General features: G+C 41.6%; 3 protein-coding genes across 5 annotated transcripts; 1 reads left to right on the top strand and 2 right to left on the bottom strand.

Annotated features, from left to right (window-relative positions):
* The first annotated feature begins 1,038 nt into the window (after positions 1–1,038).
* adamts13 (ADAM metallopeptidase with thrombospondin type 1 motif, 13) lies at positions 1,039–12,480 on the top strand. Of its 2 annotated transcripts, none has more exons than XM_080893813.1 (29): positions 1,039–1,143; positions 1,435–1,495; positions 1,615–1,748; positions 2,038–2,121; positions 2,358–2,482; positions 2,577–2,723; positions 3,233–3,367; positions 3,579–3,729; positions 3,817–3,921; positions 3,995–4,146; positions 4,236–4,299; positions 4,630–4,756; positions 4,846–4,994; positions 5,080–5,200; positions 5,411–5,491; positions 5,568–5,749; positions 5,834–5,990; positions 6,713–6,842; positions 6,920–7,099; positions 7,187–7,385; positions 7,465–7,567; positions 7,645–7,774; positions 7,873–8,049; positions 8,137–8,341; positions 8,527–8,827; positions 8,914–9,057; positions 9,147–9,326; positions 11,187–11,362; positions 11,467–12,480. In XM_080893813.1, exons 1-29 carry the CDS (start codon positions 1,066–1,068, stop codon positions 11,620–11,622), a joined length of 4,134 nt encoding a protein of 1,377 aa, XP_080749939.1. In that variant the 5' UTR covers positions 1,039–1,065; the 3' UTR covers positions 11,623–12,480. The 2 variants fall into 2 exon arrangements, with proteins under 2 accessions (XP_080749939.1, XP_080749938.1); XM_080893812.1 differs by having other exon boundaries at positions 8,509–8,827.
* On the bottom strand, positions 11,742–17,735 carry LOC308403992 (carnitine O-acetyltransferase-like). 2 transcript variants are annotated; one of them, XM_080893815.1, is made up of 14 exons: positions 17,434–17,549; positions 16,176–16,445; positions 15,873–15,991; positions 15,173–15,226; positions 14,861–15,026; positions 14,561–14,735; positions 14,272–14,450; positions 14,074–14,174; positions 13,867–13,986; positions 13,639–13,761; positions 13,408–13,543; positions 13,261–13,323; positions 13,041–13,178; positions 11,742–12,927 (listed from the first exon to the last, which is right to left on the bottom strand). In XM_080893815.1, exons 2-14 carry the CDS (start codon positions 16,443–16,445, stop codon positions 12,712–12,714), a joined length of 1,860 nt encoding a protein of 619 aa, XP_080749941.1. In that variant the 5' UTR covers positions 17,434–17,549; the 3' UTR covers positions 11,742–12,711. The 2 variants fall into 2 exon arrangements, with proteins under 2 accessions (XP_080749941.1, XP_080749940.1); XM_080893814.1 differs by lacking the exon at positions 17,434–17,549 and adding an exon at positions 17,580–17,735 and having other exon boundaries at positions 11,755–12,927.
* Positions 17,736–18,565: 830 nt separating this feature from the next.
* On the bottom strand, positions 18,566–20,557 carry LOC308404173 (immediate early response gene 5-like protein). Its single transcript, XM_080894074.1, has one exon. The coding sequence runs from the start codon at positions 19,491–19,493 to the stop codon at positions 18,615–18,617; it is 879 nt and encodes a 292-aa protein (XP_080750200.1). The 5' UTR covers positions 19,494–20,557; the 3' UTR covers positions 18,566–18,614.
* Positions 20,558–27,515: the final 6,958 nt, after the last annotated feature.

The raw sequence follows: 27,515 nt of genomic DNA, 5'->3' as shown, positions 1-27,515 counted from the left end.
CGACTAATGGCAGATGGGGCTTGAATCCTAGCTTTGCAGAGATAAACTATACCCCCAGAGGAAGGAAGGGGATGGAGAGGAACAGAGAGAGCGAGTGAGAGAGGAAGAGGGTCAAATGCTATTTCCACAACATTTCGGAGTTTATGTAAGGCGTGGAATACATTCTGGTTATACTTGAATCTTTTTCATAGCAGGATGAGAAACCAGCGTTGTGTTAAAAGTCAGATGGAATCTGATAAGTTCATTGCTACTGTATTCATGTCATCAAAGGAATATCAAAGCATAAAGTTATATTTAAAATGGCTTTCCTCCACCAAGTGTTAAAAAAAAGCACTAAAAATAGTTGGAGAGAAGAAAGTCTTTCTTCTGACCTAATTTAAACTGTAAAGGAAATTAATTATAGCCACAGACCAAAGTTATTAGATCGTCTAATGTTGCTTAAATTGAGCTGTTTTATTGCTTACACTCTGAATCTTCGGCCCTTACAAATAAGCAGCTTAACGCTGGTTTCATCTCTGTCGTGAACATGAGGGATGTTAGTTTGTTACACTCTTGTGGAGTAGCTCCTGCTCTCTCCCCCCGTTACTTTCATTTCATCCACAGGATCATGTGTGCCCTCTAATGGCTACAACGGGTAACAAACTTCACAATCACTTGTAACAAATTCAGCACAATTCATTTGTTGTCTGGGAAAGGCCTATAAATATGGTGGGGTGTCTAAAGTTGGACTTTTGGTTTCTAAATAAAGCAAGGAAGCTGCCATCACTGCAAATACAAAAACTCTCGGTGGGTCGTCATAGCTTTTATCACTCAGTGACAAAAGGCAAGAAATGACACATATTAGTCATAGCACACGCTGAGAGAGCCAACCAATAAGAGCTGTCCTCTTGGTCTCCAACCCCCCAAAAAACCAGCAAATGACGCGTGACGCTCATCAACTTTGTCCCTACTGTTTACATAAACGCATACTCACAGACTCTTGGCTCTGTCCTGCCTGAGTAGGAGGATCACATATTGTCCTGGTGTTAAAGCGGAGCAGGTACACACACAGGAAGAAGGAGAAACATGGTTTTTATGACTCTGTTCTGTCTGCTGCTGCTGCGGCCTGGCTTAAGCGCACTAATGATTTCTCCATTGGAAAAGGTAGGTGGAAAGCTGCGGGTGAACAGGAGCACTGCGGTTAGTCATTCCACTGCTCGGAACTTCTGCAAAGTACATTGAACTCTTCAACTTTAAGCTGTTTATCATCCTGCGAAAAACCCACAAGTTACAGAGAGTCCTAACTTTGGTTATTGGATTTACATGCATACTGCTAACAAGCAATTAGCAGTATTTTCATGTTTTTTTTTTGGTGTTTGACTCACATGTCTAAATCTAGTTACATAGCATTAATTTCACTACTAGATGTAAACAAAGTTTTGTTCCTTTCAAAAGCCTTTTCATCACTCGACCAGTCCAAGAGTACTTTCCTATCCAGGTTCTTCTCATTCCACAGGTATGTGTGTCAATGGAAGCTTGAAAATACAACAAAATGAGAAAAAAAGTATATACACAACCACTGGCACACAGACAGGTTATCATTCTGTGTCTGCACTGTTTTCTTCTTGGTCGCAGTAAGTGAGCGACTGCGTCGGTCAGCTGTGATGCCTGATATCACCCATCTGGAGCTACTGGTAGTGGTGGGGCCTGATGTCCAGCAGGTCCACAGGCAGGACACAGAAAGATACATCCTCACCAACCTCAACATTGTAAGCCTGATCGCACACATGCAAAAGAAGTTAGAACTAGTGGATGGGAATGTTTACTGGAACAATCCGTAAATGGAGCTGTGAGGATGATATAGGGAGGAATCAGCAGATAATGAAAGAGGTGTTAAAAGCAATAAGTCAGAGACAGTAATGTGTTCTGAAGTTGTACCGTGTCTGCTGAATTCTTTCCATAGTCTGGCCTGGTGTAAGTGCTCCGCAATTCTATAGTCCCAATACACTGAAAGTGATGAAATATAGTAATTGGACTTATATTTCAATTTCCACCCAGGCCTCAGAGCTGTTGAGAGACATTACCCTGGGTGCCAACATGAGGGTGCACCTGGTCCGCATGATCATCCTGTCAGAGCCAGAGGTAAGTGGCTTTCTGTTATGACTCCAGCTCATTATAGTTAAGTCACAAATGACCAAATATTAGATATAGCTTTTTAGCACAATAATCTGAAGTCCTACAGTGCTTGTGTAAGCTATTGTCACATCTATAGCTTATTAAGCTGCTGCTATCCATAGTGACTCTGAATGTGAGCAACATGATTAAAAGTTTCAGTGCAAAGTACTTTAATTCTCTTGTTACATTTGACCATGTTTTAGCCAGAGATCCAGCTGTCTACCAACATCACTTCTTCTCTCAGAAGTGTGTGTGACTGGGGCAGAAGGATTAACCCTTCAAATGACACGGACCCGCTACATGCAGATCTTCTACTGTACATTACAAGGTATGTTAACTGTCTGTATCTGGTTATAAGAGGATGTTTTATTATCTTGCAGATGAGCAAAATGATTTTTTTTTTGCTTTACCATCACAATCAGGTATGACCTGGTGTTACCTGATGGAAACAAGCAGGTCAGGGGAGTAACACAGCTCGGTGGGGCTTGCTCCAGTGACTGGAGCTGTGTGATTACAGAGGACACTGGCTTTGACCTGGGAATCACCATCGCTCATGAAATTGGCCACAGGTAAAAGGGATAATCCACGGGACCTAAAATGTATACTTTAGTTTACAGCTGTGTCTAATTTGGGGCATTCCTTATTATTTCTGTCATTTTGAAATTATCAAACAGTATAATTCAGTTTAATTGCTTTTTTCCCCCCCTTAAGTGAGTTTTTCTTTCTATTTTCAGTAAGAGATAAATTTTTGTCTATACAGGAAATGTTTTCAATGTTTCCAAGAAATTCTTCACAAATCACAGACCCATAAAAAAAAGCTTTAATTGTACTGTGCAGTTTAATTCAGCTCATAACACTCACTATAGTCACCATACTGGACCGTGATTGACAGTTTAAATGGTGCTTTACATGCTTCAAGACTGTTTTACCGTAATTGTTTGCTCTGGTATTCTTGGCAATTTAAAATACCTTTAAATGTCACCAGCCAGGGAATGTCATCTTTTAACAACCGCATGCTCACAGCATCCTACACTATGGTTACTTTAACATCTTTTATGCTTGATTGTATTTCACCCAGCTTTGGAATCAACCATGACGGAGTAGGAAACACCTGCAGCAGGAGTGGGTTCATGATGGCCTCTGACGGAGGCTACAACAGTGTGGATTTGACCTGGTCTCCCTGCAGCAGACAGCAGCTTCTTACTTTCTTCAGGTGGGCCAACCTGTTCACAGCAGCTGTGCAAGAAATGCCATTCATTTATCATGCACATCTTGCACTACTGAATATGGTATTTACTCTTAAGTCGTGTCTTCATATCTGCCACAGAGGTTGATCCTTAAAACGTAATTTATATTAAGTCTTCAGTCTTTCAGCGCAATATAATGTCAGCGCTTTGGGTTTTCTCATCTGTTGGTATTCTCAGTGAAGGGAAGGCGGAATGTGTAAAAGATCTCCCTGCAATGGAAGGATCCCTGCAAGACTGGAAGCCAGGGCTCTACTATGGCGTGGATGACCAGTGTCGTATAGCTTTTGGTAGCACTGCGAAAGCCTGCTCTTTCACCAATAATGACCTGGTATGTCACAGTCTTCATGGCACAGGATGGGAAATTGACATTACCACATTTTCAGTTTGTTAACAACCTTTTTCTCCTTTCCATCAGCCAGCTTGTCGTTTTCTGTCTTGCCACGTCAATCTAGACGACAATAGCTCCTGCAAACGCCTCCTAGTGCCACTTCTGGATGGGACAGAGTGTGGTCCTAATCAGGTACAGCTCTGCAGGCACCAGAGAGTCATCAAACAGTAGTGTGTTTTTCACGGGATGCAATCCTCTCTTCTAGTGGTGTCTAAAGGGGCGCTGTGTGTCTCCAGATGATCTCAGCTCCCCTGATGTGGTTCACGGCTCCTGGTCTGGCTGGTCTGAGTTTTCTTCCTGCTCGAGGACGTGTGGTGGCGGTGTCGCACTTCGTACGCGGCAATGTAACAACCCAAGGTTAACAAATGGATGCGTCAGTAAAAACATGTTGCTGAACTTCTTCTTAAGAACATGTGGGATTTTGGTGTGTCACCTCTAATTTTCAGACCTGCGTTTGGAGGGAATGATTGTGAGGGCCCAGATATCGAGGCTGAACTTTGTAACCAGCAAGTAAGTACTTACCGGCTATGTTTACATTGGGCCTCCATACAATAGGTCAATATTGTTTAATCAATGGAACATTGGACCCAAAATCATTCCCAGCTTTGAATGAGCTTTTCTTAGTAGTTTGCAGCCCATAATTTCAACAGAAATGATTAAATGTCTTAGAATTACGAGAAAATAAGTCATGCACATGTGAAAATAAGAGCATGGGACAAATCAGCTATTCTTCAAATTCAGTTTACTGCCAGAGTATCCTTACTGTAATTTGGGCTTGGCAGTGTAAACTTGACTTATTAGGAGAAAATAACACTTTTCTTACCATCTACCTTATTGCAGCCCTGTGAGCGCACTCAACTTAATTTCATGGCAGAGCAGTGCTCCCAAACAGATAACCACCCCCTCTACCTGCCACCAAACAGTGCTTCCTTCTACACATGGATTCCTGCATTAGGCTTTACACAGGGTAGGTCTAAGCAAACTTGATTTTTTTTTCTTTAGAGCAAAATGTGAAAAATGTGTACACCTAACATTTCTTATTCTTATCCTAACCAGGGGATGAACAGTGCAGATATATGTGCCAGTCAGATGGAGAAAACTTCATAGTGAGCCGTGGCTCTCAGTTTGTGGATGGTACTCGCTGTGAGACAGACAGCCCTCCTCCATTCGGCGCTACAGCAGCTTGTCTAAGAGGCAGATGCCAGGTAGGGATGGGTTAATGAGGCTAAATATATCAGGGATCAAATGCCATATCCCTCTTTCTGTGATCTTTCTTTTGTCTCTGATCAGCTGTTTGGCTGTGATGGTGTCCTGCACTCTGGAAAAGTACGGGATATCTGTGGGGTGTGTGGTGGAAATGGGTCTTCCTGCAGGTTGATATCTGACTCCTACAGTGGTGGTCAGGCCAGAGGTAACAAACTGAGTGCCATTAATTTAAGTTATTTGTAAAGCAAATATGATGTTTTCCTGCTTTTTTCCCTGTTGTACATAAGCAAATTTAATGCTTTTGGGGTGTGAAAGGTTTTTTTTCTTTACTAGTTTGAAAAGAATAATTGATGGCATTAATAACTGCTGTATTATCGTGCATCAGTTATAAATCAGTGATTTATTTTTGTTTCAGAGTACATCACCTTTGTCTCGGTGCCAGTGAATGCCACACAGGTTCATATTATCAACAGGGCACCTCTCTTCACTCATATGGGTGAGTGGCATAACTGGACAGGAGATTTACATTTCTATAAGACAACCTTAACAGGATTAAAACTTTGCATCCACAGCTGTAAAGACTGGGGAGACGTACATTGTGTCTGGAATGGGCAGCATGGCTCTGAATATGACCCACCCTTCCCCGCTGGATGAAAACCGCCTGGAGTACCGAATCCATCTAACACCTGACCTTTTGCCTGAGATGGAGGAGCTGCTCGTGCCTGGGCCTCTGCAAAAGGAGATAAAAGTACAGGTCAGGCGAGGAAATCTTACTAAACTGTTCACGTGGCTTTGTGCAACAGTTATAGTGATTTTGTTTTGTTTTTTCTCACTGTAGATCTATCGCAAATATGGAAAAGAATATGGAGAAAAAACAAATCCAAACATTAGCTACCAGTTCTATGTGCCTACCAGAAACAGCAGCCAAATGGATGTGTTACCCAAAGGCAAATGGTCTGTTTTCCCAACACCCTGCTCTGTATCTTGTGGATCAGGTAAGTAACTTAACGAAGAAAGTGACAAAAAAAATACTGTTGATGACGGGGATCATTTGAGACCTTGAGAGACCGTGTAGTGTTTGCTTTTTTGTTTGGGAAACAGATGTCTTTTGCAAGTAAAATGCCATATTGAAAGCATTTGTATAATAGTGTTTAGCAGTGGCTGTCAAACTCTGGTGTGCGCTGCCTACTGAGAGCTTAGATTATTGGGGAAAACAATGAAGTGGAACTAAGTTGAATGAAAATCATTTAGTTGGCAACATAAATAAAAAGGAAGCTAACACTATCATAGCAATCTTTACTTGACTAAAGTTCATATTTTGTTGCTAAAGAGTGACAAAAAGTGTACCAGTCTCTGGTGCAATGTTAACAGCACATCCCAATTCTTCTACATGATAAAGAGATTATGCTGTAGTAAATTAAAGAATACAGGCCCAGACTGTCTTGTTAATTTACAGATAATGTCCTACTTGTTTATTTTACTGTGAATTTTTCTGTCATTTAATTGTTTATCTGCTATTTCACTACTTTGGTGTAGCATGAAGGCTGTGGGGGAGGTCTTTATAAGTAGGAAAAGTTGTAAAATTCATGAAAATACAGTTAGAAGTCCATAATTTACACCCTTATGTTTGATACCTGATGTAGACTATAGGAGGCTACAACTGTTAAATCCAAGGTCTTGTAAACATTTGCGTCTTCCACCTTTCACCCCTCAACAGGTGTTCGGAGGCATGTTTATATTTGTGCAGATGAAGAGACCAGCAAACCTTTGGAGGAACATGACTGTTCAACACCCCGTCCAACCACACTGCTCTACACAACCTGTAATCTTGCACCCTGTCCCCCCAGGTTGGGTTCATACTCAGCTTCTTTTGACATACAGTGCTCAGCACAAACTAGCACATGTAAAATGTACTATTTTACAGATGGACTGCAGGGACGTTTGGGCCTTGTAGCGCCTCTTGTGGTGGGGGAGAAAGAGTGCGTCCTGTAAGGTGTGTTCAGAAACATGGATCTGATGTGGTGAAGGTTCCAGATTCCAAATGTCCACCTGATACAGCTCCACACGCTATTGAAAAATGTAACCTGCAGCACTGTCCTGCCAGGTATGACATCTGCAATGTAATGCTGATTATTAGATTCACAGAGTGTGAACAGTTAACATTGTAAATCTTCGGTCTGTGCGTTTATAGATGGCACGCATCAGAGCCAGGGGATTGTTCGGCAATCTGCGGGCCAGGAGAAGCAAAACAGATTGTATCGTGCGTCCGACCTGAAGGTGGCGTGGATGTTGAAGTCGATCAAAGTTTTTGTTCAAAGCAGATTAAACCCCCCGATTCTGTGCCCTGTGTGGTAGACGTGTGTCCCATTGGGTGGGAATCAGACCGAGAGGTAAAATCAACGATAACTTGAACTCCAGTGTTCTTTAAGAATGTGAAACATCTCTACAATTGTTGTCTTTCTTGACCAGGAACAACCCAGTCTAAAGTCTGATTTGTTACCACGCTCTAGTCAGCCTCGTGTGTATGTGTGGAGCCCTGTTATTAGCCCGTGTTCAAAGACCTGCGGCAATGGTAAGTCCTCCCTTAGTCAGAAACAGTGCTGTCTACTCAGATGTAGTAACTCAAAGCCCACTGATTATGTGCTGTAGGAACTCTGCAGGTGTGGTTTTCTTGTGTGGACCATCAAACCACACTGGGAGTGCCTGACTTCCACTGTGATGCCTCTACTAAACCTCATCCCAAGTCTGAGATATGCAGCACTTTACCCTGCCCTCCTATGTGAGACACTGTAGTAACCATAGAGATGTGTAGAAAGTAGGATGCAGATTTGAAATAAATGTTTTAAAATTACAGGATATTTTTCTTGTAACAACCAGGTGGCGCTCTAAGCAAGGAGTCTGCAGTGTTACGTGTGGAGGAGGGGTAGCAAACAGGGTGCTGTACTGTGCTCGGGAAGCAGAAGGGGAGGAGGTGGTTGTGGAAGATTCGGAGTGCAGTAACTTTCCCAAGCCCACAGCAGTGGTATCATGTAACACTCACAGCTGCCCAGCAAGGTGAAGATCACACAAAATGCAAACCTGAAATCGATTTCTGCAACAGCAAAAAAAATAATGAACTCCCCACCACTGTCACTTGGCCAGGTGGAAGGTATTCAGGACGTTACCCTGCTCAGTCTCCTGTGACCTAGGTGTAGCTCAGAGGGTTGTGTCTTGTGTCCAGTTTATCCACGGCAAGGAGAGCATGGTGGCAGAGGAAAACTGCCATGCAGCTGTCAAACCAGCCATCACAGTGCCCTGCTTGGTGCAAGTCTGCACCTTTAGGTGGGAGGTGAAGCCGTGGAGCCAGGTACGTCACAAGATGGGGATGGCTATTAGATAGAAATGGGATGAAATAATCTCTTTTGAACCTGTTTTTTTTCTCCCGTCCACTCCTTCGCTGAATACCGAAGCAGTGGACACTGATGTCTCATTAAGCATGATATTGCTAACATTGTGAAATTTCCTTGTCATAAGTGTTGTGTTTCTCTCAAGTGTTCAGTATCCTGTGGCTACGGTATCCAATCCAGAGCTGTGTCCTGCATGGGCCCCTCTAAGCCAGAGCCCCTCAGCCCCCTGATTTGCATGCACATGCCCAAGCCAATCACCATCCAGGGCTGCTACATGGGCAGCTGCAGAGATGTGCCATCCACATCAGATAAACCCACTCCTCTGCATTCCACTCTAAGCCCTAAAAACATATCACAGCCAAGCATATGCCAACTTTCTCCTAGTCCAACAGAGGCCTTCACCATCCCAGTGGCTGCCACAACACTCACTCCAACCCATAAATCAAGTCAGTAGACATAAATACTTTAAGAGCTCATGAAGAACCGAAGGAAAAGCATTATTATTAATATTATAACATCTGCTCCTGTCTAGGTGCATGTGGACAGCTACTGCTGGAGGAATCAGGCACAGTGGATTTAACTGATGTGACAGATCGCTGTGTGGTATCCATAGGCCGACCCTTGGATGAGGTCATTCACATTAAAGTGGTGTCCAGCTCCCTGGACTGCAGAAAAAGTTGGTTCTATTAATAACACTAATACTGCTACTTTCTGTGCGAAGGCTGCAGCAGCAAAATAAATGCAACTCTGCGTGCGTTTTTACAGAGGAGTACGTGGCATTTTTCGACCGACTGGCATTTATGAGGAAGTGCGCGCATGTGGGAGGTACTGAACTGACCACCAGAACAAATGTCCTGCTGGTGCGTCAAAATCTGCTCACGCCAGGGAGCGGGGTTGTGTTTACGTACAGTTCACAGAAAAATAAGAAGAGGAGCCACCATCAAGGTAAGACGGTGCTTGAACAGAACTAGGAATTTTTTGCAGAAGGAATTTTTTTGCAGAAGGATTGTCAAATATCATGAAAGATAGGATTATGATTAATGAAAGAGCATCCTTCATTTGTTGTTTGAATGGATGCAGCAACAAGTGAATTGAAACTTATTCACTTAAACTGAATTAACAGAGATTTGCAAGCCTGTACACAAGTCTTAAGCCACCCCTCACTACTTGTGCAAAGAAGGTTGTTGTTCGGTAGCGTTTGCATGTGTGTCACTCTCTTTCTACAGGGGGGCACAGCGGGGTCATGTTAGCAATCCATTAGAATTTACGTTACATCCACCAAGATCATCAACTGAAGTTAAAGTTAATAATTTTATTGAAAATTGACAAAAGCCATACAAGTTAGAAAGTATGAGTCTTTGGTGGTGTGCATTGTCGACATATAGAAACTACCATACTAAGATTTAAAATATGTCACATTTGACCTCTGACCTCTCCTTAAAGCTTGATAGATTGATTTGAAGGTCAAAATGATTTAAAACTGCCTTTGTTTACATTGACAACATACGGGTAAATAGGGAAAGATATGTGGGAATTTTAAATATCATGTTACTTTGGACCGCTGACCTCTTCTTCAAGGTCAAATGAGGTCAAACTGTCCAGTCATTAACAAATCAATACCTATTATCCATTACCTACTCTTAAATAACAAAAGCCACTTTGCACTTGATTTTACTTGAATACATTTGTAGTGCAGTATGTTTAAAAAGAATAAAGAAAACTAATTAATACATACAAAATTCATTTACTATTTCCTTAAAAGAAAATACTGCCCAGAGAGTGAGCTGATTGAGGTTGGCACTCTTATTTTCCTTCCAAAGAGTTGGATGTATGTGTAATTTTCAAAAGTCATCATGAGGATAAACTGGAGGAAAGTGGAATCTACTGTTCACTGAAGCCTCATTAGAAATGCTCTCAGTGGAAGAGTGGCTTTCAAGAAGCCATTCTTAAGAAAGGGAAAGATGGAGACAATTTTGAGCTATGCCAGCTTAAACAAGAAATGGACTGATGATCAGTGGCAGCAGGTCTGAATCTAAACCAGAACTATTTAGTTCAACTTATTGTCAGCATGTCAGAGGTCAGCTGAGAGGTGCAACAGTGAATCGTGGATTCACCTCCCCAGAGCTGGGACCTCAACATTATTGAAGCAGTGTGGAATTATTTTGGCAGACAACAGATCAAAACTTCCAAAGAAAAGCTTTGAATTTCCTTCAAGAAGCCTGAAGAACTATTCCTGAAGACTACTTTAAATTAAAAGAAAGCTTGCCTAAGAGGGTTTAGGCTGTGTGGAAGAATAAAGGTAATAATACCAAACCTAATTAGAAATGTATAAGCACTGTTTTATACCTTATATAGTGTATATATTACACGCGTGCATGTTTGCACATCTTCAGTAAATTTTGACACCTATTTCCCCATTTTTCCTAACAAAATATCAAGGAGGTTTGGCTCAAGACTTTTGCACAGTACTGTATGACGCAGTGAGAATACTTCCACAGTCTAACGCAATCATAAACAAAAGCCCTGCAATACATAACGTCAGATGAGAATACTGTAAGTTTTTTACGCTTTTGCCTCAGATAGAGTGAGACTGTTTTAAGATTTCCAGCTATATGGGCTGTTTTGTTCATATCCTTTCCATCCACCATGCAGGTGGGAAGGACGTGATATTCTAGCTATGAACAATCAATTCACAGCTATAATATTCCTTGTAGACAACTGTAAATTTTATTGCAATTGCACTAAACTGCACACAGACTATAGTGATGATAACTTGTTAACCAACGATCCATATTTGCCCCTCAGATTGTGACATTCAGCTGTTCTCCCCCAGCGGTGTGTTTGAGAATCCAATAACGTCCAGCACTAACCACACCTGTCGAGTGCTCATCAATGCCCCTCCCTCAGTGAAGATCAGAATCCAAGCACTACACATAGGATTAGTATTCAACACCACAAACTCCCAGTCTACATACATTATGGTGCGAACAAGCTCTCTAACATGTGTTGGTTCAATATGCTGTATCTTACAAGGACAAAAAGCGCACGAGTATAACTACTGCAATATGCTTGTTGTGTTATTCAGATCCGGGACATGGATGTCTTAAAGACCAACGTGTTTAAAGGTAACCAGCTGTTTCAGTGGCATGCGTCGGGAAATATGGCTGAGGTTGAATTTCACGGAGACTACCTGCATTCTGAAGGAAGCTTCAGAGCTCGATATTCATTTGTGCGCCTTTGATACCAGATACTGTTTTTGACAATGTTCACTTGTGCTCTGTTGAGAAGAAAGAGTTAAAGGTATAATATGCAGCAGTCATCAGTTATGTGATTTCTATAAACTGAACACAACATTTATATTTGGCCCCTCCTCTCTGGCTCCACAAAGCGAGAGGGAGGAGCGGTGCTCACGCGAGCTGAAAAAGGTGAAAGATGAAAAGGAGCGGTGTTAACAAGAACGAAGCTGTGACTCAAATAGCTGTGAAATGAAATGTTATTTGTGATAACGTGATTGTTTCGCAGCACTTTTCATTCTAAATCACAACTGTGAAGGGAGGTGCTGCATTGCTGGGTTTTGTGGGAATACACCTGAAGCGCATGCTCCATGATGGCTGCTATTGCCTCTGGCTCCGCTCAGACCCCCCGAACAGAAGGACCTCTGCGACTTTTCATGACACGGACAGCGGACAGACAGTGACAGTAATGCCCCTCGTTCTGTATTTTTACAGAGTCCTGCACTCACACTCTCAGTTGTTGGTCAGAGACTACACACCCTTTGTACAAAGGCAACACCCCTGAAAAAGGAAAATAAGAAATTACAAGAAGGCTGTTTCCCTGCAGATTTACTTACCACCATACAGTTCTTGTGGTTCATAACTGCATATTATATCTTCAAGTGAAAGTGAAATGAAAAAGGATCTTACTGAAAGATCCTTTTTCATTAACTGTTATAACTATATGCAATTATTTTGACCTTAAATAAACAATAAACAAACCAAAGCACTCAAAATCTTTAACTTAAGCAAGGACAAAGTCATTTGGAAGATAGCACACAGAACTGCTGAAGTATAAAAATGGAGGGCGTACTTATACTATTACAGTTAGTAAATAATGCTCATCTAAAGTTCACACGCACACCTATATATAGCTCTATCTCAATACTGATAGTCACACGGTAAATTTCCCATAATTCCTTTAAAAACTGGTTTCCCCATAGCTCCAACACACTCAGTCCATTGCAGGTCTGTGTCAGTGTGGCATTGTTCCAGGTTCAGCTACAGCCACAGCCCGGCGGGGGCACAAAAACACCGTGCCAGGTTCCTGTGTGGAATCACTGCTTGGCTGTAGCTGTGTCTTCCAAGAGAGCTCTCATGTCCAACAGTGCTTCCTCTACAGCCTGGGCAAAGTTGGCAGCATTTGTCTCCTCGCAGCTGTTAAAGGCTGTGATGGCGATGTTGATGTGCTCATCCATGGGATTGTAACACACTCCATAGCCATCTGGCACCATTGGACCAAAGCACATCACACAGTCTGTCTTGGAGCCAACCTGGACATTGAGACGGGAGGGATGAGGGCAAACATGCAAGTAAACAAATATTACAACACATTATCCTTTGCTCAGCAGTAACACACTGGGGCTTTTCTTAGATGCAAATATACCTGGCTGGTGGAGAGATTAAAATGATTAGCCACAGCATAAGAGGTGTCCATAAATATCTCAGGTATAGAGGTCAGGTCTTCTATGCTCTGCCTCTTGAGCCCAAGGAGGTGTCTGTCAATGGCCTGCCCATGAATTGCCTGAAAAAGCAATGGTGAGCATGTTAAAGTGATATTTATCAAGTAGTTAAAAAGTGGTTGTTTTGGGGATTTCAGCACTCACGTTGTACGTGTTTTCTTTATGCGTCTGAATGGCCTTCTGCAGCAGTGCCAGCTTCTCTGCGCTCTGTTTGAACATTTACTGCTCAGTTTTTACGATCACATTTAAAATGTTACATCGCTTGTGAGAGCCCATCATTTTTACTAGTACCTGTTTAGCTGGGTCTTGCATTGCCTGGACAAATTCAAGTGAGTCTGCAGTAGTTGACCGGATTGCATCTGTTCGCCCATATTTGAACATTCTTAAGGAAGCACTCTCATAGGTAGAGCAGCAAATATTATAGATCCTGGATTGAAAACAAAAAAAGTATATCATGCGGTGCACTCAGTGTCTGCATCCCACGGGACCTTTCCCCCCCTTTCAAGAGAGCGGACTTCTCACCTGAAGTACGTCAGCTGAAGAGCCATTTGCACAAAGGCATCTGGACTGAGCTTATGCTTCTTTGGCACATTTTTTCCAAAGTGAGAAAACACAAGCACTTTCACATCCAAGTCGTGTACCATTCTGACAAAAATGAGAAAAGAGGGAGTCAAAGAAAATGTCTGACATCAAAGCCCAAATGACAACAGCAACAAGAAAACTACATTCTGACTGCACAGCATGACATACATGTTCATATTTTGTTTGGCCTTCTCAATATCTCTCTTGACCTCAGGTGTAATGTTAAAACGCAGCTTCTGGGGCATGGGCAGGGGAATCATGGGAGCGCGACGGAATTGAGTCCTCTGCCTGTTGAGAAAAACGTGACCCGCTGAGTCAGTGTGAGCTCATCATAAACACGAAGAAACACTAGTCTAAAATCTGAAATAAACTTACATGTATTTAACAACGTAATCGATGAGAAACACAATGGGTGGACCCTCAGCAGGTGCATGTTCATACACCAGTCCACATGCACCGTCTTCACCAACAATGAACTGAGGACGATTTGCAGGTACATTCAAATTCTCAACCATTGCCAGAATCCTGTTTATTACTTTGGATCTGTGAGTCATTGCGCTCTTTTAAACTGACCTGTAGCGTCTTATCAAACCAGCGGTTGCCACTGTTCCAACGAGCACCTCCTCCATGCAGAATCTGGGCAGCTACGCGGCTCAGATACAAGTCATCAGACACCCGCAGCATTGGAGCATCCAAACAAACTGTAAAAATACTTTTCTGGATGGCACGAACTGAGTCTTTATTCGTCCTATCTGAGAAGAAAAAAAAAAGGGGGAAATGGAACTTGTGAATCACAAGATTCTAACAAAAAATGCTTTCTATCTATAGAATACATCTGGCTGATACTGTGGCTTGTCCTCACCCTTAATCAGGTTATTATAGGCTTTTCCCCAAGTGTTGCGGTGCTGTGATGTGAGGATGCCAATCGGTTCTTTGTTAGTCTGCAAAGAGGAGTTCCAGATCTTCTCCAGCTGCATATACATCTGATCCACTGTTAGTGGAGTGCCATCACTGTTGTACACATCTAGGACAAAAAACTAGAAGAGAAGCCGGGTTGATTCAGTAACAGATTTAGTTTATTACTCCTTTTCTTCATAATGACTATAAAAAAAAATCAGGATCTTTATAATTGAAGAAAGAACAGCAGTGCCATCTAGAGTACCTGAAAGTTGTGGACCACAGTGATGTGAGTCGGAGGTGTTTTTCCACTGGCGTGATTTACAACGATATCTCTCTTTGGTCCAGGAATACGACAAGAAGACAGGATCTGGTAATACTGGTCCATACAAAGAGGCTTCCCACTCAAATACTCTACAGGCAGAGTCTGACTACAACACAGTAACTAATATTATTCATTTGCAGTTTTGAAAAAAAAACAAAAAAAAAAACAAATAAAAAACAGCTGCAGGCCATGGTGATAATGAGCTTATTGCTACAGCAGTACAATGTTTGTATTGATTTCAGACAAACTCACGTGTCAATCATTTTTTTAAAGTCCAAAACTCCTGCAATTAATTTGGCAGCAAACCTGCAAAAAATAAAAATAAAAAAATAACAAGTCAGATTATAGATTACTACACATAATGGTCAGTGTATGCTTTGTTTTGCATCAATGCTCCAAAAGCTAGCGCTCATATATAGTGTTCACAGATGGAACAAAATCAGTCATGAACTATGGAGAGGAATGGAGAGGAACGCAGTTAAATTTTTAGAAGCTAAAAGTAAAAACAAAACAAAAACAAGCACTGGCTTGTTTACCACAGTCTCATATGTTTGGCACATATATTCTTATCATCTTCATTGTTATTTTTGCATTACATCTCCATGGTGCCCCTATGTTCACTGCATATCCTATGGGTCACAGCATTCAAAAACAGCTGAGCAATGGTATGAGAAGCCCTGGGGCTTTAAATAGCCAGCATGTGGAGGGAAGACTGTGCAAAGGTCAGCTTAAAATGAGCTTGTACTGTAACTTCAACACAAAGTAAATCACTTTTTAAAACAGCTTAATGGCTGCACTTATATTCAGACAATTAAACTTTATAACTGGTACTGCTGGAGCCCCGAAAATTTACTGCACGCATTACAAGTGCTGGGGTTTTTTTTAGTGTTTGTGGGCCTGTGATTATTAAGATAAGCAGTTTGGATACTGTAAGGGCATGCTGGTTTCTCACCTCATTTGACCTTGACGATCATGAAAGTGCATCTGGGGCAGGACTACTCCAGGGCTGGTGTAAACTGCCACCGGCATACGGCAATCCAGGTAGGCCGACTGCATCCACCATTCTGTTAACTACACAAACACAGCTGTAGTCAGACCAGGGCGAAAAAAGAATTACTTTAATTTCTTAAACAGCCAAATTAAACATGTATTTAGTGTATGTAATTACAAAAGACAGATTCTTCTGTCAAAAGACTGCTTTTACACTCATCATGTCTACGGTGACACATAAAGTTAAATAAATCCATTTATCTACCCAGTTGTCCGTCTTGCGTGCCCGCCTTTCCAGTCCCTTTTGAAGCCTTTCTCCTACACCACCCTTAAGGAACTCCTGTACCACCTTCCTGGTGTGATCCATCTCTTCATCACTGATGAGGGGTTCCAAAGCTGCGAGGTAGCGCTCACACGTTTGATTCAAGGGTGGCACAGGTAGCTTAGGCAGACCCTCTTGGTGTGTCAGGGGCCTTGCAAGGATCTGCGTTACGGGTCTGACTAGGTGACATGGCTTCACCATACCTGGCCGCATCTATAAGATAATATCTTGTTAAGTTAAAAACTCTTCTGTTTTTTCTGCTATTACACATTAAATTGGAGTATTACAAATGGATTTAGAAAGTTGAAGGTGTCATTGCTATTTGAAGCCCAACAGACAGTTAAATATATAAATAGCCCAGTACATTCATACATGAGTGTGAATACTGAAATGTAATCTTATTGACAATCTCACTGGGGCTCGTTAACCCTGCAGATTAATTGAATCTCTTTAACCTCAAGTGTCAACATGTTGTTTAGTGCATGCAATCTAAGACTGCAGACATTAATGAGTCGCTGCAAACTGGTTTAAGCAAGAACTAGCTTCGGGCGTTGCGAACAACGGTAAATAACTTAGACAGGCTCGTGCTTTACAGCGAGATGATGATTTGGTGCATGAAAACGGACACCAAAACAACCGACAGAAGCAGCTATACTATTCGGACTAACTGGTGTTAGTCTCTGCCAGCTTATAAATAGGTTGACACAGTTGAACCTTCGGATGGGAACTACAACAAAAACACATCAATATAAAGTCGTTATACGATTTATTGACAAAAAATAAGAAGATACATTCATATGATATCCCATTTGATTTAATATTACTCCAAATAAGGTTGAATTAAATACGTAACGGTTAGAAAAAATGTAGGGATATTTATGTCAAGCTGGAACACAACAATTAACTTCCGGTTAGCGATATCAACATAAAGTTATTGCTAAATATTTTGTGTATTTATTGCACGCCACGACAGAAAAGATGCAAGAATGTGGATAATACTGGGGGATGACTCCGAGTCACATTGCTGTTTCCCATGTCACGAACTAAGCTAACGCTAAGTTACTCTATGCTACGCTAAGCTAACGCTATGCAAAATGTTAGCTAACCCCCTCCCCGAAAAAAAGAAAAATACTCCGTTATATTCCTTAACGCACAATTTAAATGCACACGTTGGGTGAACGTAAGTTACATTTTAACCTACTGTTGCCACATTGTTGCTATTCTGCACAGCGCCCCTCCCTCTTCACTCACTCACTTGACCTGATGTCGCAAAATCAAACGTAACGTTACTGCGCTTTTTTAACACGCACTTAAAACACACGCAAAGGGGGAAAAAGGAGGACTCACCGCGGCTCTGACAAAAACACCCAGCATCTTGTCAGACGGACGCGCTAAAAACTTGGACTGTCCCGGGAATATAGATGGGGAAACCCTCGGGCAGTCATGTCTCAAGGACAAGCACTCTGCGCTCAGCTGTCCGCCCCCCGTCGGATACAGCAAACAAAACAAGCGCTCTCTCTCCTTGAAAAGTGTTTTTCTAGGTGGAGTTTGGCACACGTGAGACTGCTGTTTCAAAACAAATAATTACACTAAACCTCTACCCGCATGGAAGCTTCCTCAGCTCATTGTTTTATTCATTTTAGGAAAAATGGATTCAAATGTTCCACAAGAGCTGCTAATAAGCATTTGTCTTTTACTACTTCTGGTTATTGTGTTCAGAAATTGCATATTAAAACCTCCAAGTTCAGTGAAATGATGGCACATTTACTACTACTACTACTAATAACTGTAATAATAATAATAAGAAGAAGAACAAAAACACAAAATCTGTCTGTATTTCTAAGTTGACCGCTGCGCCCTCTTTCCAAGTAATTTGAAGTCAATGCATTTGTGTTTTTAGACTGTTTGTTTTATTGATTAATCAAAGCAGGCCCTGATATAAATATATATTTACATAATAAGAATAAGAATAAGAATTCTCGTTGAACTGTTGCACAAAGCTGCACAGATCTTCTCTGGCCACATGGTGGTAGTCGTCCAACATCTTTCCAAGGAGAAAACAGCATTCACTTATTTCTCCAGGAAATACAAACCAGTGACTCCGGTTTTCCCGCAGAAAAAAATAATTTAACAAAAAATCACCACCACAAAATAATATTTAAATAAAGGTTACAGTTTAGTCATGCTGTGTAGAAATTATTCGCACTAGCACAGGAAATGTCAATGTGCAAAAAGTAATGGAAATGCATATGACCATTCTGTATAATTTCAGCACTGTTTTTGTATAAAAAGTCCAAGAGAGAACTGCAGTCGTGTCATGATTTATTTAAAAGCAGCAAAATAAAACGATACAAAGAAATTAAAAACACATAGTCATACATATCAAAATGCTTCGATTGCTCTGGTCCAGCCGCTGCCTGTTAACAGCGTGTGTTTTAAACAAATTGTTTGAGTGGCGAATATTTGCTCAAGGTCCGTTTGCTGCCAACTCACAAACTCAGATAGCCCACCTGAGCCCAGCACCGAGATCAGGTTGGAGATGTTTGTGCTGTCCAACTGGTCAGAGTCTGAATGTGAATCATCATCACTCCTCATTCTTTTACACGGCACTGGCGCAAAGTCTGGCAAATAAAACTCTGGATCAACGATATGATAACTTATGTCAATCTTTCGCTTTTTTGTGTAGCACTGCGCGCCCTGCGGCTGTTTGGGCTGCGCGCAACAGTCTGTGTGGAAGTATCCGTTCGTGACAGTAGTCACCACATGGGTGTCCAAGTCCAGGACAGTCTTTTGGTTGGCTTGCGTGTTCGGGATAGATAACTCCCAGGAGGATTTGTCCGCACAGCTCCAACAGGCGTCCGAAACCATGAGGTCAGAGTCACTCGGTGAATCCATTGCGCAGGCAGATGCGCCTTGGTGCGCCACCTCTGCAGGCTGACCGTTGGGCTGGTGCGCTCCGCAGTGCCAAGTGTCCGACTCAACCCCAGTAAAGTTGCAGTAGAAGTCATCAGCCAACTCCGTGAAGCTCCCCGTCCATTCGAGGTATTCTTGCCTTTCTCGGACTACGGTTACATCCTCGTACGGATTCGTCCTCTGCATCTGCGACAAGTTTTTGCTCATGTAGAACTGCCTGGCGTTTCTCAGTACGTACGTTACCAGTAAGTTCTTGTGGAGCTTGATGCCTCCTCTCTGCGTCCTGGAGCTTTGGATTTTCCTCAAAGAAATGGAGATCAGATTCTGTGCTTCAAATGCACACTCCATCCTCAGTCGGGCCACCCTTTCTTTGCTCTCGGTCTCTCAAATCGTTTGTTTCCAAACTGGAGAAATAGTGATGCCTTTAGTTGAGATTCCTATCAGATTCGTGTAGACTGTGTCCATAGCGCTCCATGTCTTCCCAGTAAGGGCATGGATTTGCAACTCTCATCTTTCCTTGCCACGCCCTCACGTACACATTGTCCAATGGGAGGGAGGAGGTGCTTCTGTTATACGCAAATATCACTACTAGCCTCATTCAAAATGCACGTAGGAGCAGGCAAGCTGTATTTCACTAAATATGATCTTTTTAAATCTCAGTGCAGACAAATAGGAGACTTTGGAGTCCGCACTAAAACAGAAATCAATGGAAGGTGGAAGAAAAAGCAGATGCGAATGTAGCGGGGTAGTACAATAGAGTGAAATAGTGTAATGGGATGTAATTTATAAATATAACATGTGCTAACATGTAATAACAAATAAGAAAAATATTAGATGATGTGGATGTAGAATATAAGTAGAGAGGATGAACATTAAAACAGGGTTAAGTTGCATTTTATAATATCAACATTATCTACTTTACTCAGTTTCTTGACTGTTCCAATCATGTATCTTATTATTTTCCAAAACAGTTTATTACTTTATCATTTTATATACTGAGGATTCTTTCTCTACTATATTGTTACATTTTATATTACAATGTGCTACCACAGTACAAGACTATACTATACTACATTTTATGGCTGCTTGATGGCAAAAATCACAATTACACTTAACAGGATCAAAGCCGAGATTATAATGATTGAATCTAAAAGATAAAAAACTGATTCTATTATTTATTTAATTGTCTTTTAAACAGTTATGAGAACTTAATTTAAAAAAAAAAGCCCTAATTCCCCAAAATCAACTAAATAAATACATTTTAAGCAAATAATAAGGTGAACTAAAGAAGTTTGGGAGAGAACAATATCACTATATTATATGGTATATTGCAATATAATATGATATGACACTATAAAACATGGTACTATGCCACGTTATTCTACATTATACTATAGTAATCCAAAGTTAGGTCCAAAGATTGTTGGATAAAGATGCTATTTTTTTTTTAAATTTTACCTCTGTACACCACCATGATGAATTTTAAATTAAACAATCAAGATGCAGATTTTCAGCTTTGATTCCAGACGTTTAACAAAAGTATTACATTAACTGTTAAGGAATTAAAACCATTTTCATATATACATATATTTAGTCCCCCATTTTTAGATGTGCAAAAGTAAATCGACAAACCAAGATTTGTTTTAATACTTGGATGAAAATCATTTGCAATCAATGACTGCCCGAATCCTAGAACTCATGGATACACCCAAAATGCTGTGTTTCCTCCTTTGAGATGTTCTGCCAGGTCTTTACTGAAGCTGCCATCAGTTGCTACTTGTTTGTGGTTCTTTTTGACTTCAGTTTTATATTTAACAACTGAAAAGCATGCTCTACTGGGTCCGGATCAAGTGACTGACTTGCTCAGTGAAGTATATCCCATTTTTTTGTCTTGAGAAACTCTTTTGCAGTTTCCTTTGGCTCATTATGTGTGTGTTGTCTGATCAGTTTTTAAGCATTTAGTTGTACCCAGCAGTAAGTATAGCCCTGTACCCTTCAGAGTACTTCAGTACACTTCATAATACTACTTTTATAAGCAGTCTACTTCAATCAATAAACACTAGTTACTCGGTGCAATTGGCAGCCATGTCCATGGCATAATAATGCTTTTCCTAACCTTTCCACTTCCATATTTTTCTTTCCCCATCATTCTGGTACAAGTTAATCTTGGGTCATTTTTAAAATAACTTATTTTTTCCAGAACTGTGCAAGTTTTTTTTTAAATGTCTTCTGGTAAAGTCTGCCCCTCTTGTTCTTGAGTGTAACCAGTGGTTTGCATCTTCTTGTAAATCCTTTGTATTCGTATTCACGAAGGTCTGCCTTGATTGTAGACACTGAGAATGAAACACTTACCTTCTCAAGACTATTCTCGATGAGGTTAGATGGTTGTAATTCTTAAACAGTTAATGTAAAATGTTTGTTAAATCCTTTGAATTAAAGTTGAAAATCGGTGTAGAGTATGGTTTCTCTCTATTTATGCTCTATAAAAATCACCTCTACAGCTTATCTATTTATTTATTTATTTATTTTATTCTGACATTTTCCCCACTAGCATTTCACTCATATTGCCATTTAGCTATGTTACTGTATTGAGTTTACTTGTCTCATTTTTCCTGTGATTGTAACAAATAAAGCCCCTCTGCACATTTAGTTTGGCTGCTTTTTGTGTTGGTATATTAATTACAAATGTGCTCGGTGATTTTTTTTTAAAGTACTTTCTTTGTTAGAGACTCACAGTTACAGTTACAGATATCCGATCTCCCAGTTTTCCCTAAAGCCACTTTTACTCTGTCTTTCAATACACTAGAATATGCTGCCCATAAGCTGTAGTTTACTGGATTATTCTTATTTCACATTAATATAATAAACCTATTATCTGTGCTCTGATTAAACCAAGGCACCTTAACAGTCTAGGATCTATGTTTTATATTCTATGTTACTTGATGATGATGAAAAGGTTGGGTATGGGAACATGACTATATTCTATGTAACAGTATGAAGAACGTAATGTAACCAAATTCAAGAATTATATAAATATGTTGTTACTTGTGTTACAAGTTTCTTCACTTATCTGTGCACATGGCAGAAAGAAAGAAAAGAAAGAAACAAATCATTTTTTTGATTTGGTTTCAGTTTCTGTGCAGGAGGAGGGCCATGGGGGAGTGGTACAGCAATACAGGTTGTGATCAGTGGAGCTATGGACATTAATTTTATGTTTTTTTGCTCAAAAGGATGAAACCATGATGATAAAGTGGAAACTGCATTAAGGACATAAACAATCACATTATATTGCTTACAAAACTTCGGCTCTTTGCATGCATCTGCACAGACAGCATGCAAACACAAAGACAGCCAAGAAGCCAGATTGATATTAATGCTGAGTGCATGCTGACCCCAGCCCAGCAGCCAGAGCCTGATCTTCAACAGGTAACAAAAGCAGTGATGAGCAGTCCAGCTTGAAGTCTCTGTTTTTATCAGTTCATGTTTCTAAAATAGGACCACTCTCTTTGGGCTGTTTTTTACCTTTTCTTTCTGTTGTTACCTTTTTGATGAAACATAAGCCTAAAAGAAAGATGTTATGTCTGTCCTCGTTAGGGTAGGGGTTTGTGTTGGTGTGTGGGACTGGAGCCTCGGGTTTAAGCTGTAAACTGACTATGTCATTATGAGACATTTATGTGACCTTTCACGGAGTAATGAGAAAGTCTTGTAACGAGCAGTCTAACTACTTTAATTAAATTTTTTTTAAAGTAATGTGTAATACGTTACTTTTGCTTCCGCTTCCAAAGGGTCTGCTCCATTTTTTCCTCCTGCCACATCTCTGCCACTTGAGCTTTTTTTTGCCATTCTGTTGTGATACTAGATCCCACCTGCAAGTAATTTCAGTGATATGGATGGGTGGCTCCTTCAAGTCTAAGCCCCATCTAACACTACCAGTCTTGCTTTGTTTTAATCAGGTCACTCATTCCCTTCACAGTCTTATAGATTTCAGTGCCAAGTAAACTTAATGCACATAGAAGTAGCCAAACAACTAGCTGTCCCATTCATTCCACTGCAACCTCCCATTCCTGCCACTGCTCTCAATAAACAAGTTTTTGCTCTGATCACTCATGAGACAGAACCAGTCCACTCAATCTAATCCGGTAATCATTTGAAGACTCTCTCATTCTACATTTTTGATTCCCCAGAGACCCCTCTGATCCTTGGTTATCCATGGCTAAAGAAACACAAGCCCCATATAGACTGGTCTGGTGATAAGATCGCAAGCTTTTCTGTCTTGCCAACTGCCTAAAATCGCTACTACCTTCCGGTTCACACAAACCTCCCTCACCAATCTTCCACCCCCCATATCTGTCCTCCAACCCTAAAGAGTACCACAACCTCCAAGAAGTTTTTAATAAAGACAAAGCCTTGTCGCTTCCCTCTCTCAGGCCCTACGATTGTGCCACTGACCTTCTCCCCGGGGCTCTGTTACCCTCTAGCTGCCTCAACAACCTGTCTCAGCGAGGCAATGGAAAAATATATTTGTGCGTCATTGGCTGCCGGCATCATCCATCCTTCCTCCTCCCCAGTAGGTGCTGACTTCTTCTTCATTGCCAAGAAAAGTAAGACGCCTGCATTTATTATAGGGGATTAAACAACATTACAGTTAAAAACAAGTGTCCATTACCACTCATCAACTCCGCTTTTGAACGCATCCACAGGGCCACTATTTTCGCCAAACTAGACCTCTGAAACACTTATCACCTCGTTCATATGAGGGAAGAGGATACATGAAAGACTGCATTTAATATGCCATTGGGATATTTTGAGTACTTGGCGATGCATTTGTAAATGATGTGTTGAGGTATTTTTTTGAACATTTTTGTCTTTGTATATTTAAATGATGTTTTTTATTTCTTCCATGTCCCTTGAGGAATATCAGATCCATGTTCATAGTATCCTACAACGTCTCCTGGAGAACTGCCTGTACGTCGTGGCAGAGAAATGTGAGTTTCACTCTTCCTTGATCTCTTTTCCGGGTTATATTTTGGCAGGAGGACAGACCCCTGAAGGTGCGGGCGGGAAAAAAAAGTCCCACTCCCACATCTCTAAACCATCTTCAGCGTTTTCTTGGATTTGCTGACTTCTACCGCCATTTTATCAGGAACTACAGTCTGGTAGCCACAGCTCTTACTCATCTTGGTCCCCAGAAGCCGAGGCAGCGGACTTCCGGTTTTGGCGCGGTAGCAAATGGCTGCCTGAAAGTTTCGGCTCCCCGCCGGGTGGAAATAATCCCCTTGGAAGATTATTCAGACACAAAGAACAGTACCTAAACTTGACATGGATGGGGATAAACAAAAAAAGCCTAAAGGCAAACCAAGCTCGGGACGGGAAAAGGGAGAGTTAGCCGAGGAAACTCGCAGCGGAGAGGTGAATAATGGCGAAGCTAGTCCCTCCATGCTAGCTATCTACGATGAGATCCGGGCTCTGAGATCGGACCTTAAAAGTGAAATGAGTGAGTTTCGACTTTCTTTCCACGATGATATGAAAAAGGAACTGAATGAGTTTAAAGGAGAAATTAACAAGAAACTTCAAGAAACTACAAAGGAGCTAGCGGCTACCACGGCAAGGGTAGAGGAGGCAGAACAGAGGATAGCCGAGATTGAAGAATGGGACACGGAGGTTAAGGAGGCACTCGCACTCATGATGGAGAGCCAGGAGACCCTGAGAGCAAAGCTGACCGAACTAGAAGCACGCTCACGCCGGAATAATCTCCGCATACATGGAGTACCGGAGGGATCAGAGGGCCCGGATCTGATAGAGTTTGTAACGAAGCTGATAAGGGCTCAAATCGGCCCGCCGGTTGCGGAAACAAACCTCGGAATCCAGCGCTGCCACCGGGCGCTCGCCCCAAAGCCCCAAGAAGGCGCTCCGCCTAGATCACTGGTGCTGTGCTTTCTGGAGTACAGAATAAAAGAGATGGTACTGCATTCAGCGTGGAGAAAGAAGGATGTCCGCTATGACAGGAAAAGGCTTTACTTTGATCAAGATTACCCCCCAGACATCCTTAGGAAAAGAAAGGCGTACGTGGGGATCCTGAGAGTGCTCGAAGCCAAGGGACTCTGCTTCCAAATGCCAGATCCAGCGAAGCTGAGGGTGTTTTTCGATAGCGGCACCAAACTCTACGAGAACGCGACAGAGGCAGCCGAAGACCTGAAGAAGAGAGGATTCTGCCTGGATGAAATCAAGGAACCAGGCCCCACGGCGCCGAAACAGCAGAGACCAGCAACGTGGGAGAGGGCCGGCGCAGATCGCAGCAGAAAGGCGGTGGATCGGCGGAGGATAAGAGAGAAACTACGGAGCTTCCACCGGGCCCCTCCGGGAACATCCGACTCCTGCGAGTGAAAACAAGAGGGTCTCCACATCCCCTCTGGAGCTTTGCAGTGAGGTATCCTGCTCTCATGCAGAGAGGAGGTTGAAATATTACTCCTCAGCAAATCTACCAATAACTCGAAATCTCTTCTGCACATGACAGTTTAAGCTGAACTCTATATCTAAGAGTTTCTACCAGTTCATCTCGTATCCCATATATGACCCTAACTACAGTGATTATTTTACTTTTATTATTATCTGGGTCGAATATATTCAGGCTTTTGGATGTTCAAATCACATCTGTAGCTCTGCTCTCCGCATATCCTGTGAAGAGTCTTTTTTTGTAGTTACTCCCTAAGCTTGTTAAAGAAGGAACTTTGTACCGGTTGGGCAATTCGGACGTAATAAAACAATGATACTGGTGCTGGGTATTTTCCCTGACACTGGAGGGAGGCCCTCGTCTGGACCGAGGATTTCCTCTCAACTCGAGGCTCCACCTGAACTTCGGACTTGGAAGTCTTTGATTTTGTTTTTTGGGATTACTTGTTTGTTGTTCTTGTTTATGTTCTGGTCGGCATGGGTGATGTTGCACAAGGGACCACAGCCTGAAAAAGTCGTATGCATCACCCGGAAAGTAAAATAATCACGTTGAACGTAAATGGGCTACATAATCCGATTAAAAGGGGCAAAATAATAGCCAAAATGAAACGTGAGAAGCTGCATGTAATTTTTTGGCAGGAGACACATTTATCTTCTTTAGAACATGAAAAATTGAAAAAACTTGGATTCCAGCATACCTACTACTTGTCTCATAAATCAGGCCGCAAAAGAGGAGTAGCCATATTGATCCCCAATGCTGTTAATTTTGAATTGTATTCAGAGATAAAGGACAAAGACGGGAGGTTCGTTTTGGTAAAGGGTAAATTAGAAGAGGAGGAAGTAACATTATTTAATGTATATGCCCCGCCAGGAAGCACCAAATCCTTCTATAAGAAGCTACTTGATTTAGCGGTCTTGGAAACACGGGGAGTTTTGATTTTTGGTGGAGACCTTAATGTTCAACTCCAGCCAAAACTAGACTCATCCAACCACCGGCAAAAGAAAAATTCAAATGCTATCATGGTCCAACACATGCTTACAGAATTGGGTCTGATTGATGTGTGGAGAGCCTCTCATCCAGGGGATAAACAGTTTACCTGTTACTCTGCGTGCCATTCAGTATATACTCGTATTGACTATTTTTTTATGTACAAATCAGACTGGCATAAGGTCGAGGAATGTAAAATTGGGGTCAGAGATTTATCTGTTCATTCAGGTGTGTATCTAACCCTGTGCCGCGCTAAACAGCGGACAAATACACTTTGGAGACTCAATACCAGTATTCTGAATGAGAAATCAGCACAAACACAAATCCAGCAGGAATTTGAAACTTATCTACTAAATAATGACAATGGCGAGGTATCTCCAAATACTCTATGGGACGCAGCAAAAGTTGTCATTAGAGGTAAGATTATTGCCCTCACAGCACACAGGAAAAAAGAAAAGCAGAAAAGACTTGAGAAGCTACAGGGGGAGTTGAAATCGTTAGAGTCTAGACATATTGCCCAAAAAGACCCCCAGATATTGGTGAGGATGAACAAAATTAAACAAGATTTAAACAGCATTTACGACGAGGAAATTGAAAAAAAGCTCAAACGGGACCTAGGGCGCTGAAACTTCTGTCGTGGAGGCTGCGAAAACAACAGGAAAAGAATAGAATTCATAAAATCAGGAACCCTGAGTCACAAATTATTTGCAGTAAACAGGAGGACATTCAACGGGCATTTGAACAGTATTACAAAGACCTATATACCCAACCTCCCCTAGTAGAGAATACAATGATGGAAGCCTTTCTAAACTCATTAGACCTACCATCTATAGGAGAATTGCAGGATAAAAAACTCATGGCTGAGATAACTGCTGAAGAGCTGCATAAAGCCATTTCCAGGCTGAAGGCGAATAAGGCACCGGGCACAGACG

This window comes from Rhamphochromis sp. 'chilingali' (assembly GCF_963969265.1).
Source record: "Rhamphochromis sp. 'chilingali' genome assembly, chromosome: 10".
NCBI classification, from domain to species: Eukaryota; Metazoa; Chordata; class Actinopteri; order Cichliformes; family Cichlidae; genus Rhamphochromis; species Rhamphochromis sp. 'chilingali'.
Note: the sequence above shows the minus strand (reverse complement) of the source record. Positions and strands in the feature narration are given on the sequence as shown.

Coding starts and splice junctions, on each gene's coding strand:
- adamts13 (XM_080893812.1), top strand. CDS start 1,066: ATGGTTTTTATGACTCTGTTCTGTCTGCTGCTGCTGCGGCCTGGCTTA. Junction 1,496..1,614: donor AGGTTCTTCTCATTCCACAG/GTATGTGTGTCA, acceptor TCTTGGTCGCAG/TAAGTGAGCGACTGCGTCGG. Junction 7,775..7,872: donor ACTTTACCCTGCCCTCCTAT/GTGAGACACTGT, acceptor TGTAACAACCAG/GTGGCGCTCTAAGCAAGGAG.
- LOC308403992 (XM_080893814.1), bottom strand. CDS start 17,606: ATGCTGGGTGTTTTTGTCAGAGCCGCG. Junction 14,736..14,860: donor CTGTGGTCCACAACTTTCAG/GTACTCTAGATG, acceptor CTTCTCTTCTAG/TTTTTTGTCCTAGATGTGTA. Junction 13,762..13,866: donor GCCAAACAAAATATGAACAT/GTATGTCATGCT, acceptor CATTTTTGTCAG/AATGGTACACGACTTGGATG.
- LOC308404173 (XM_080894074.1), bottom strand. CDS start 19,493: ATGGAGTGTGCATTTGAAGCACAGAATCTGATCTCCATTTCTTTGAGG.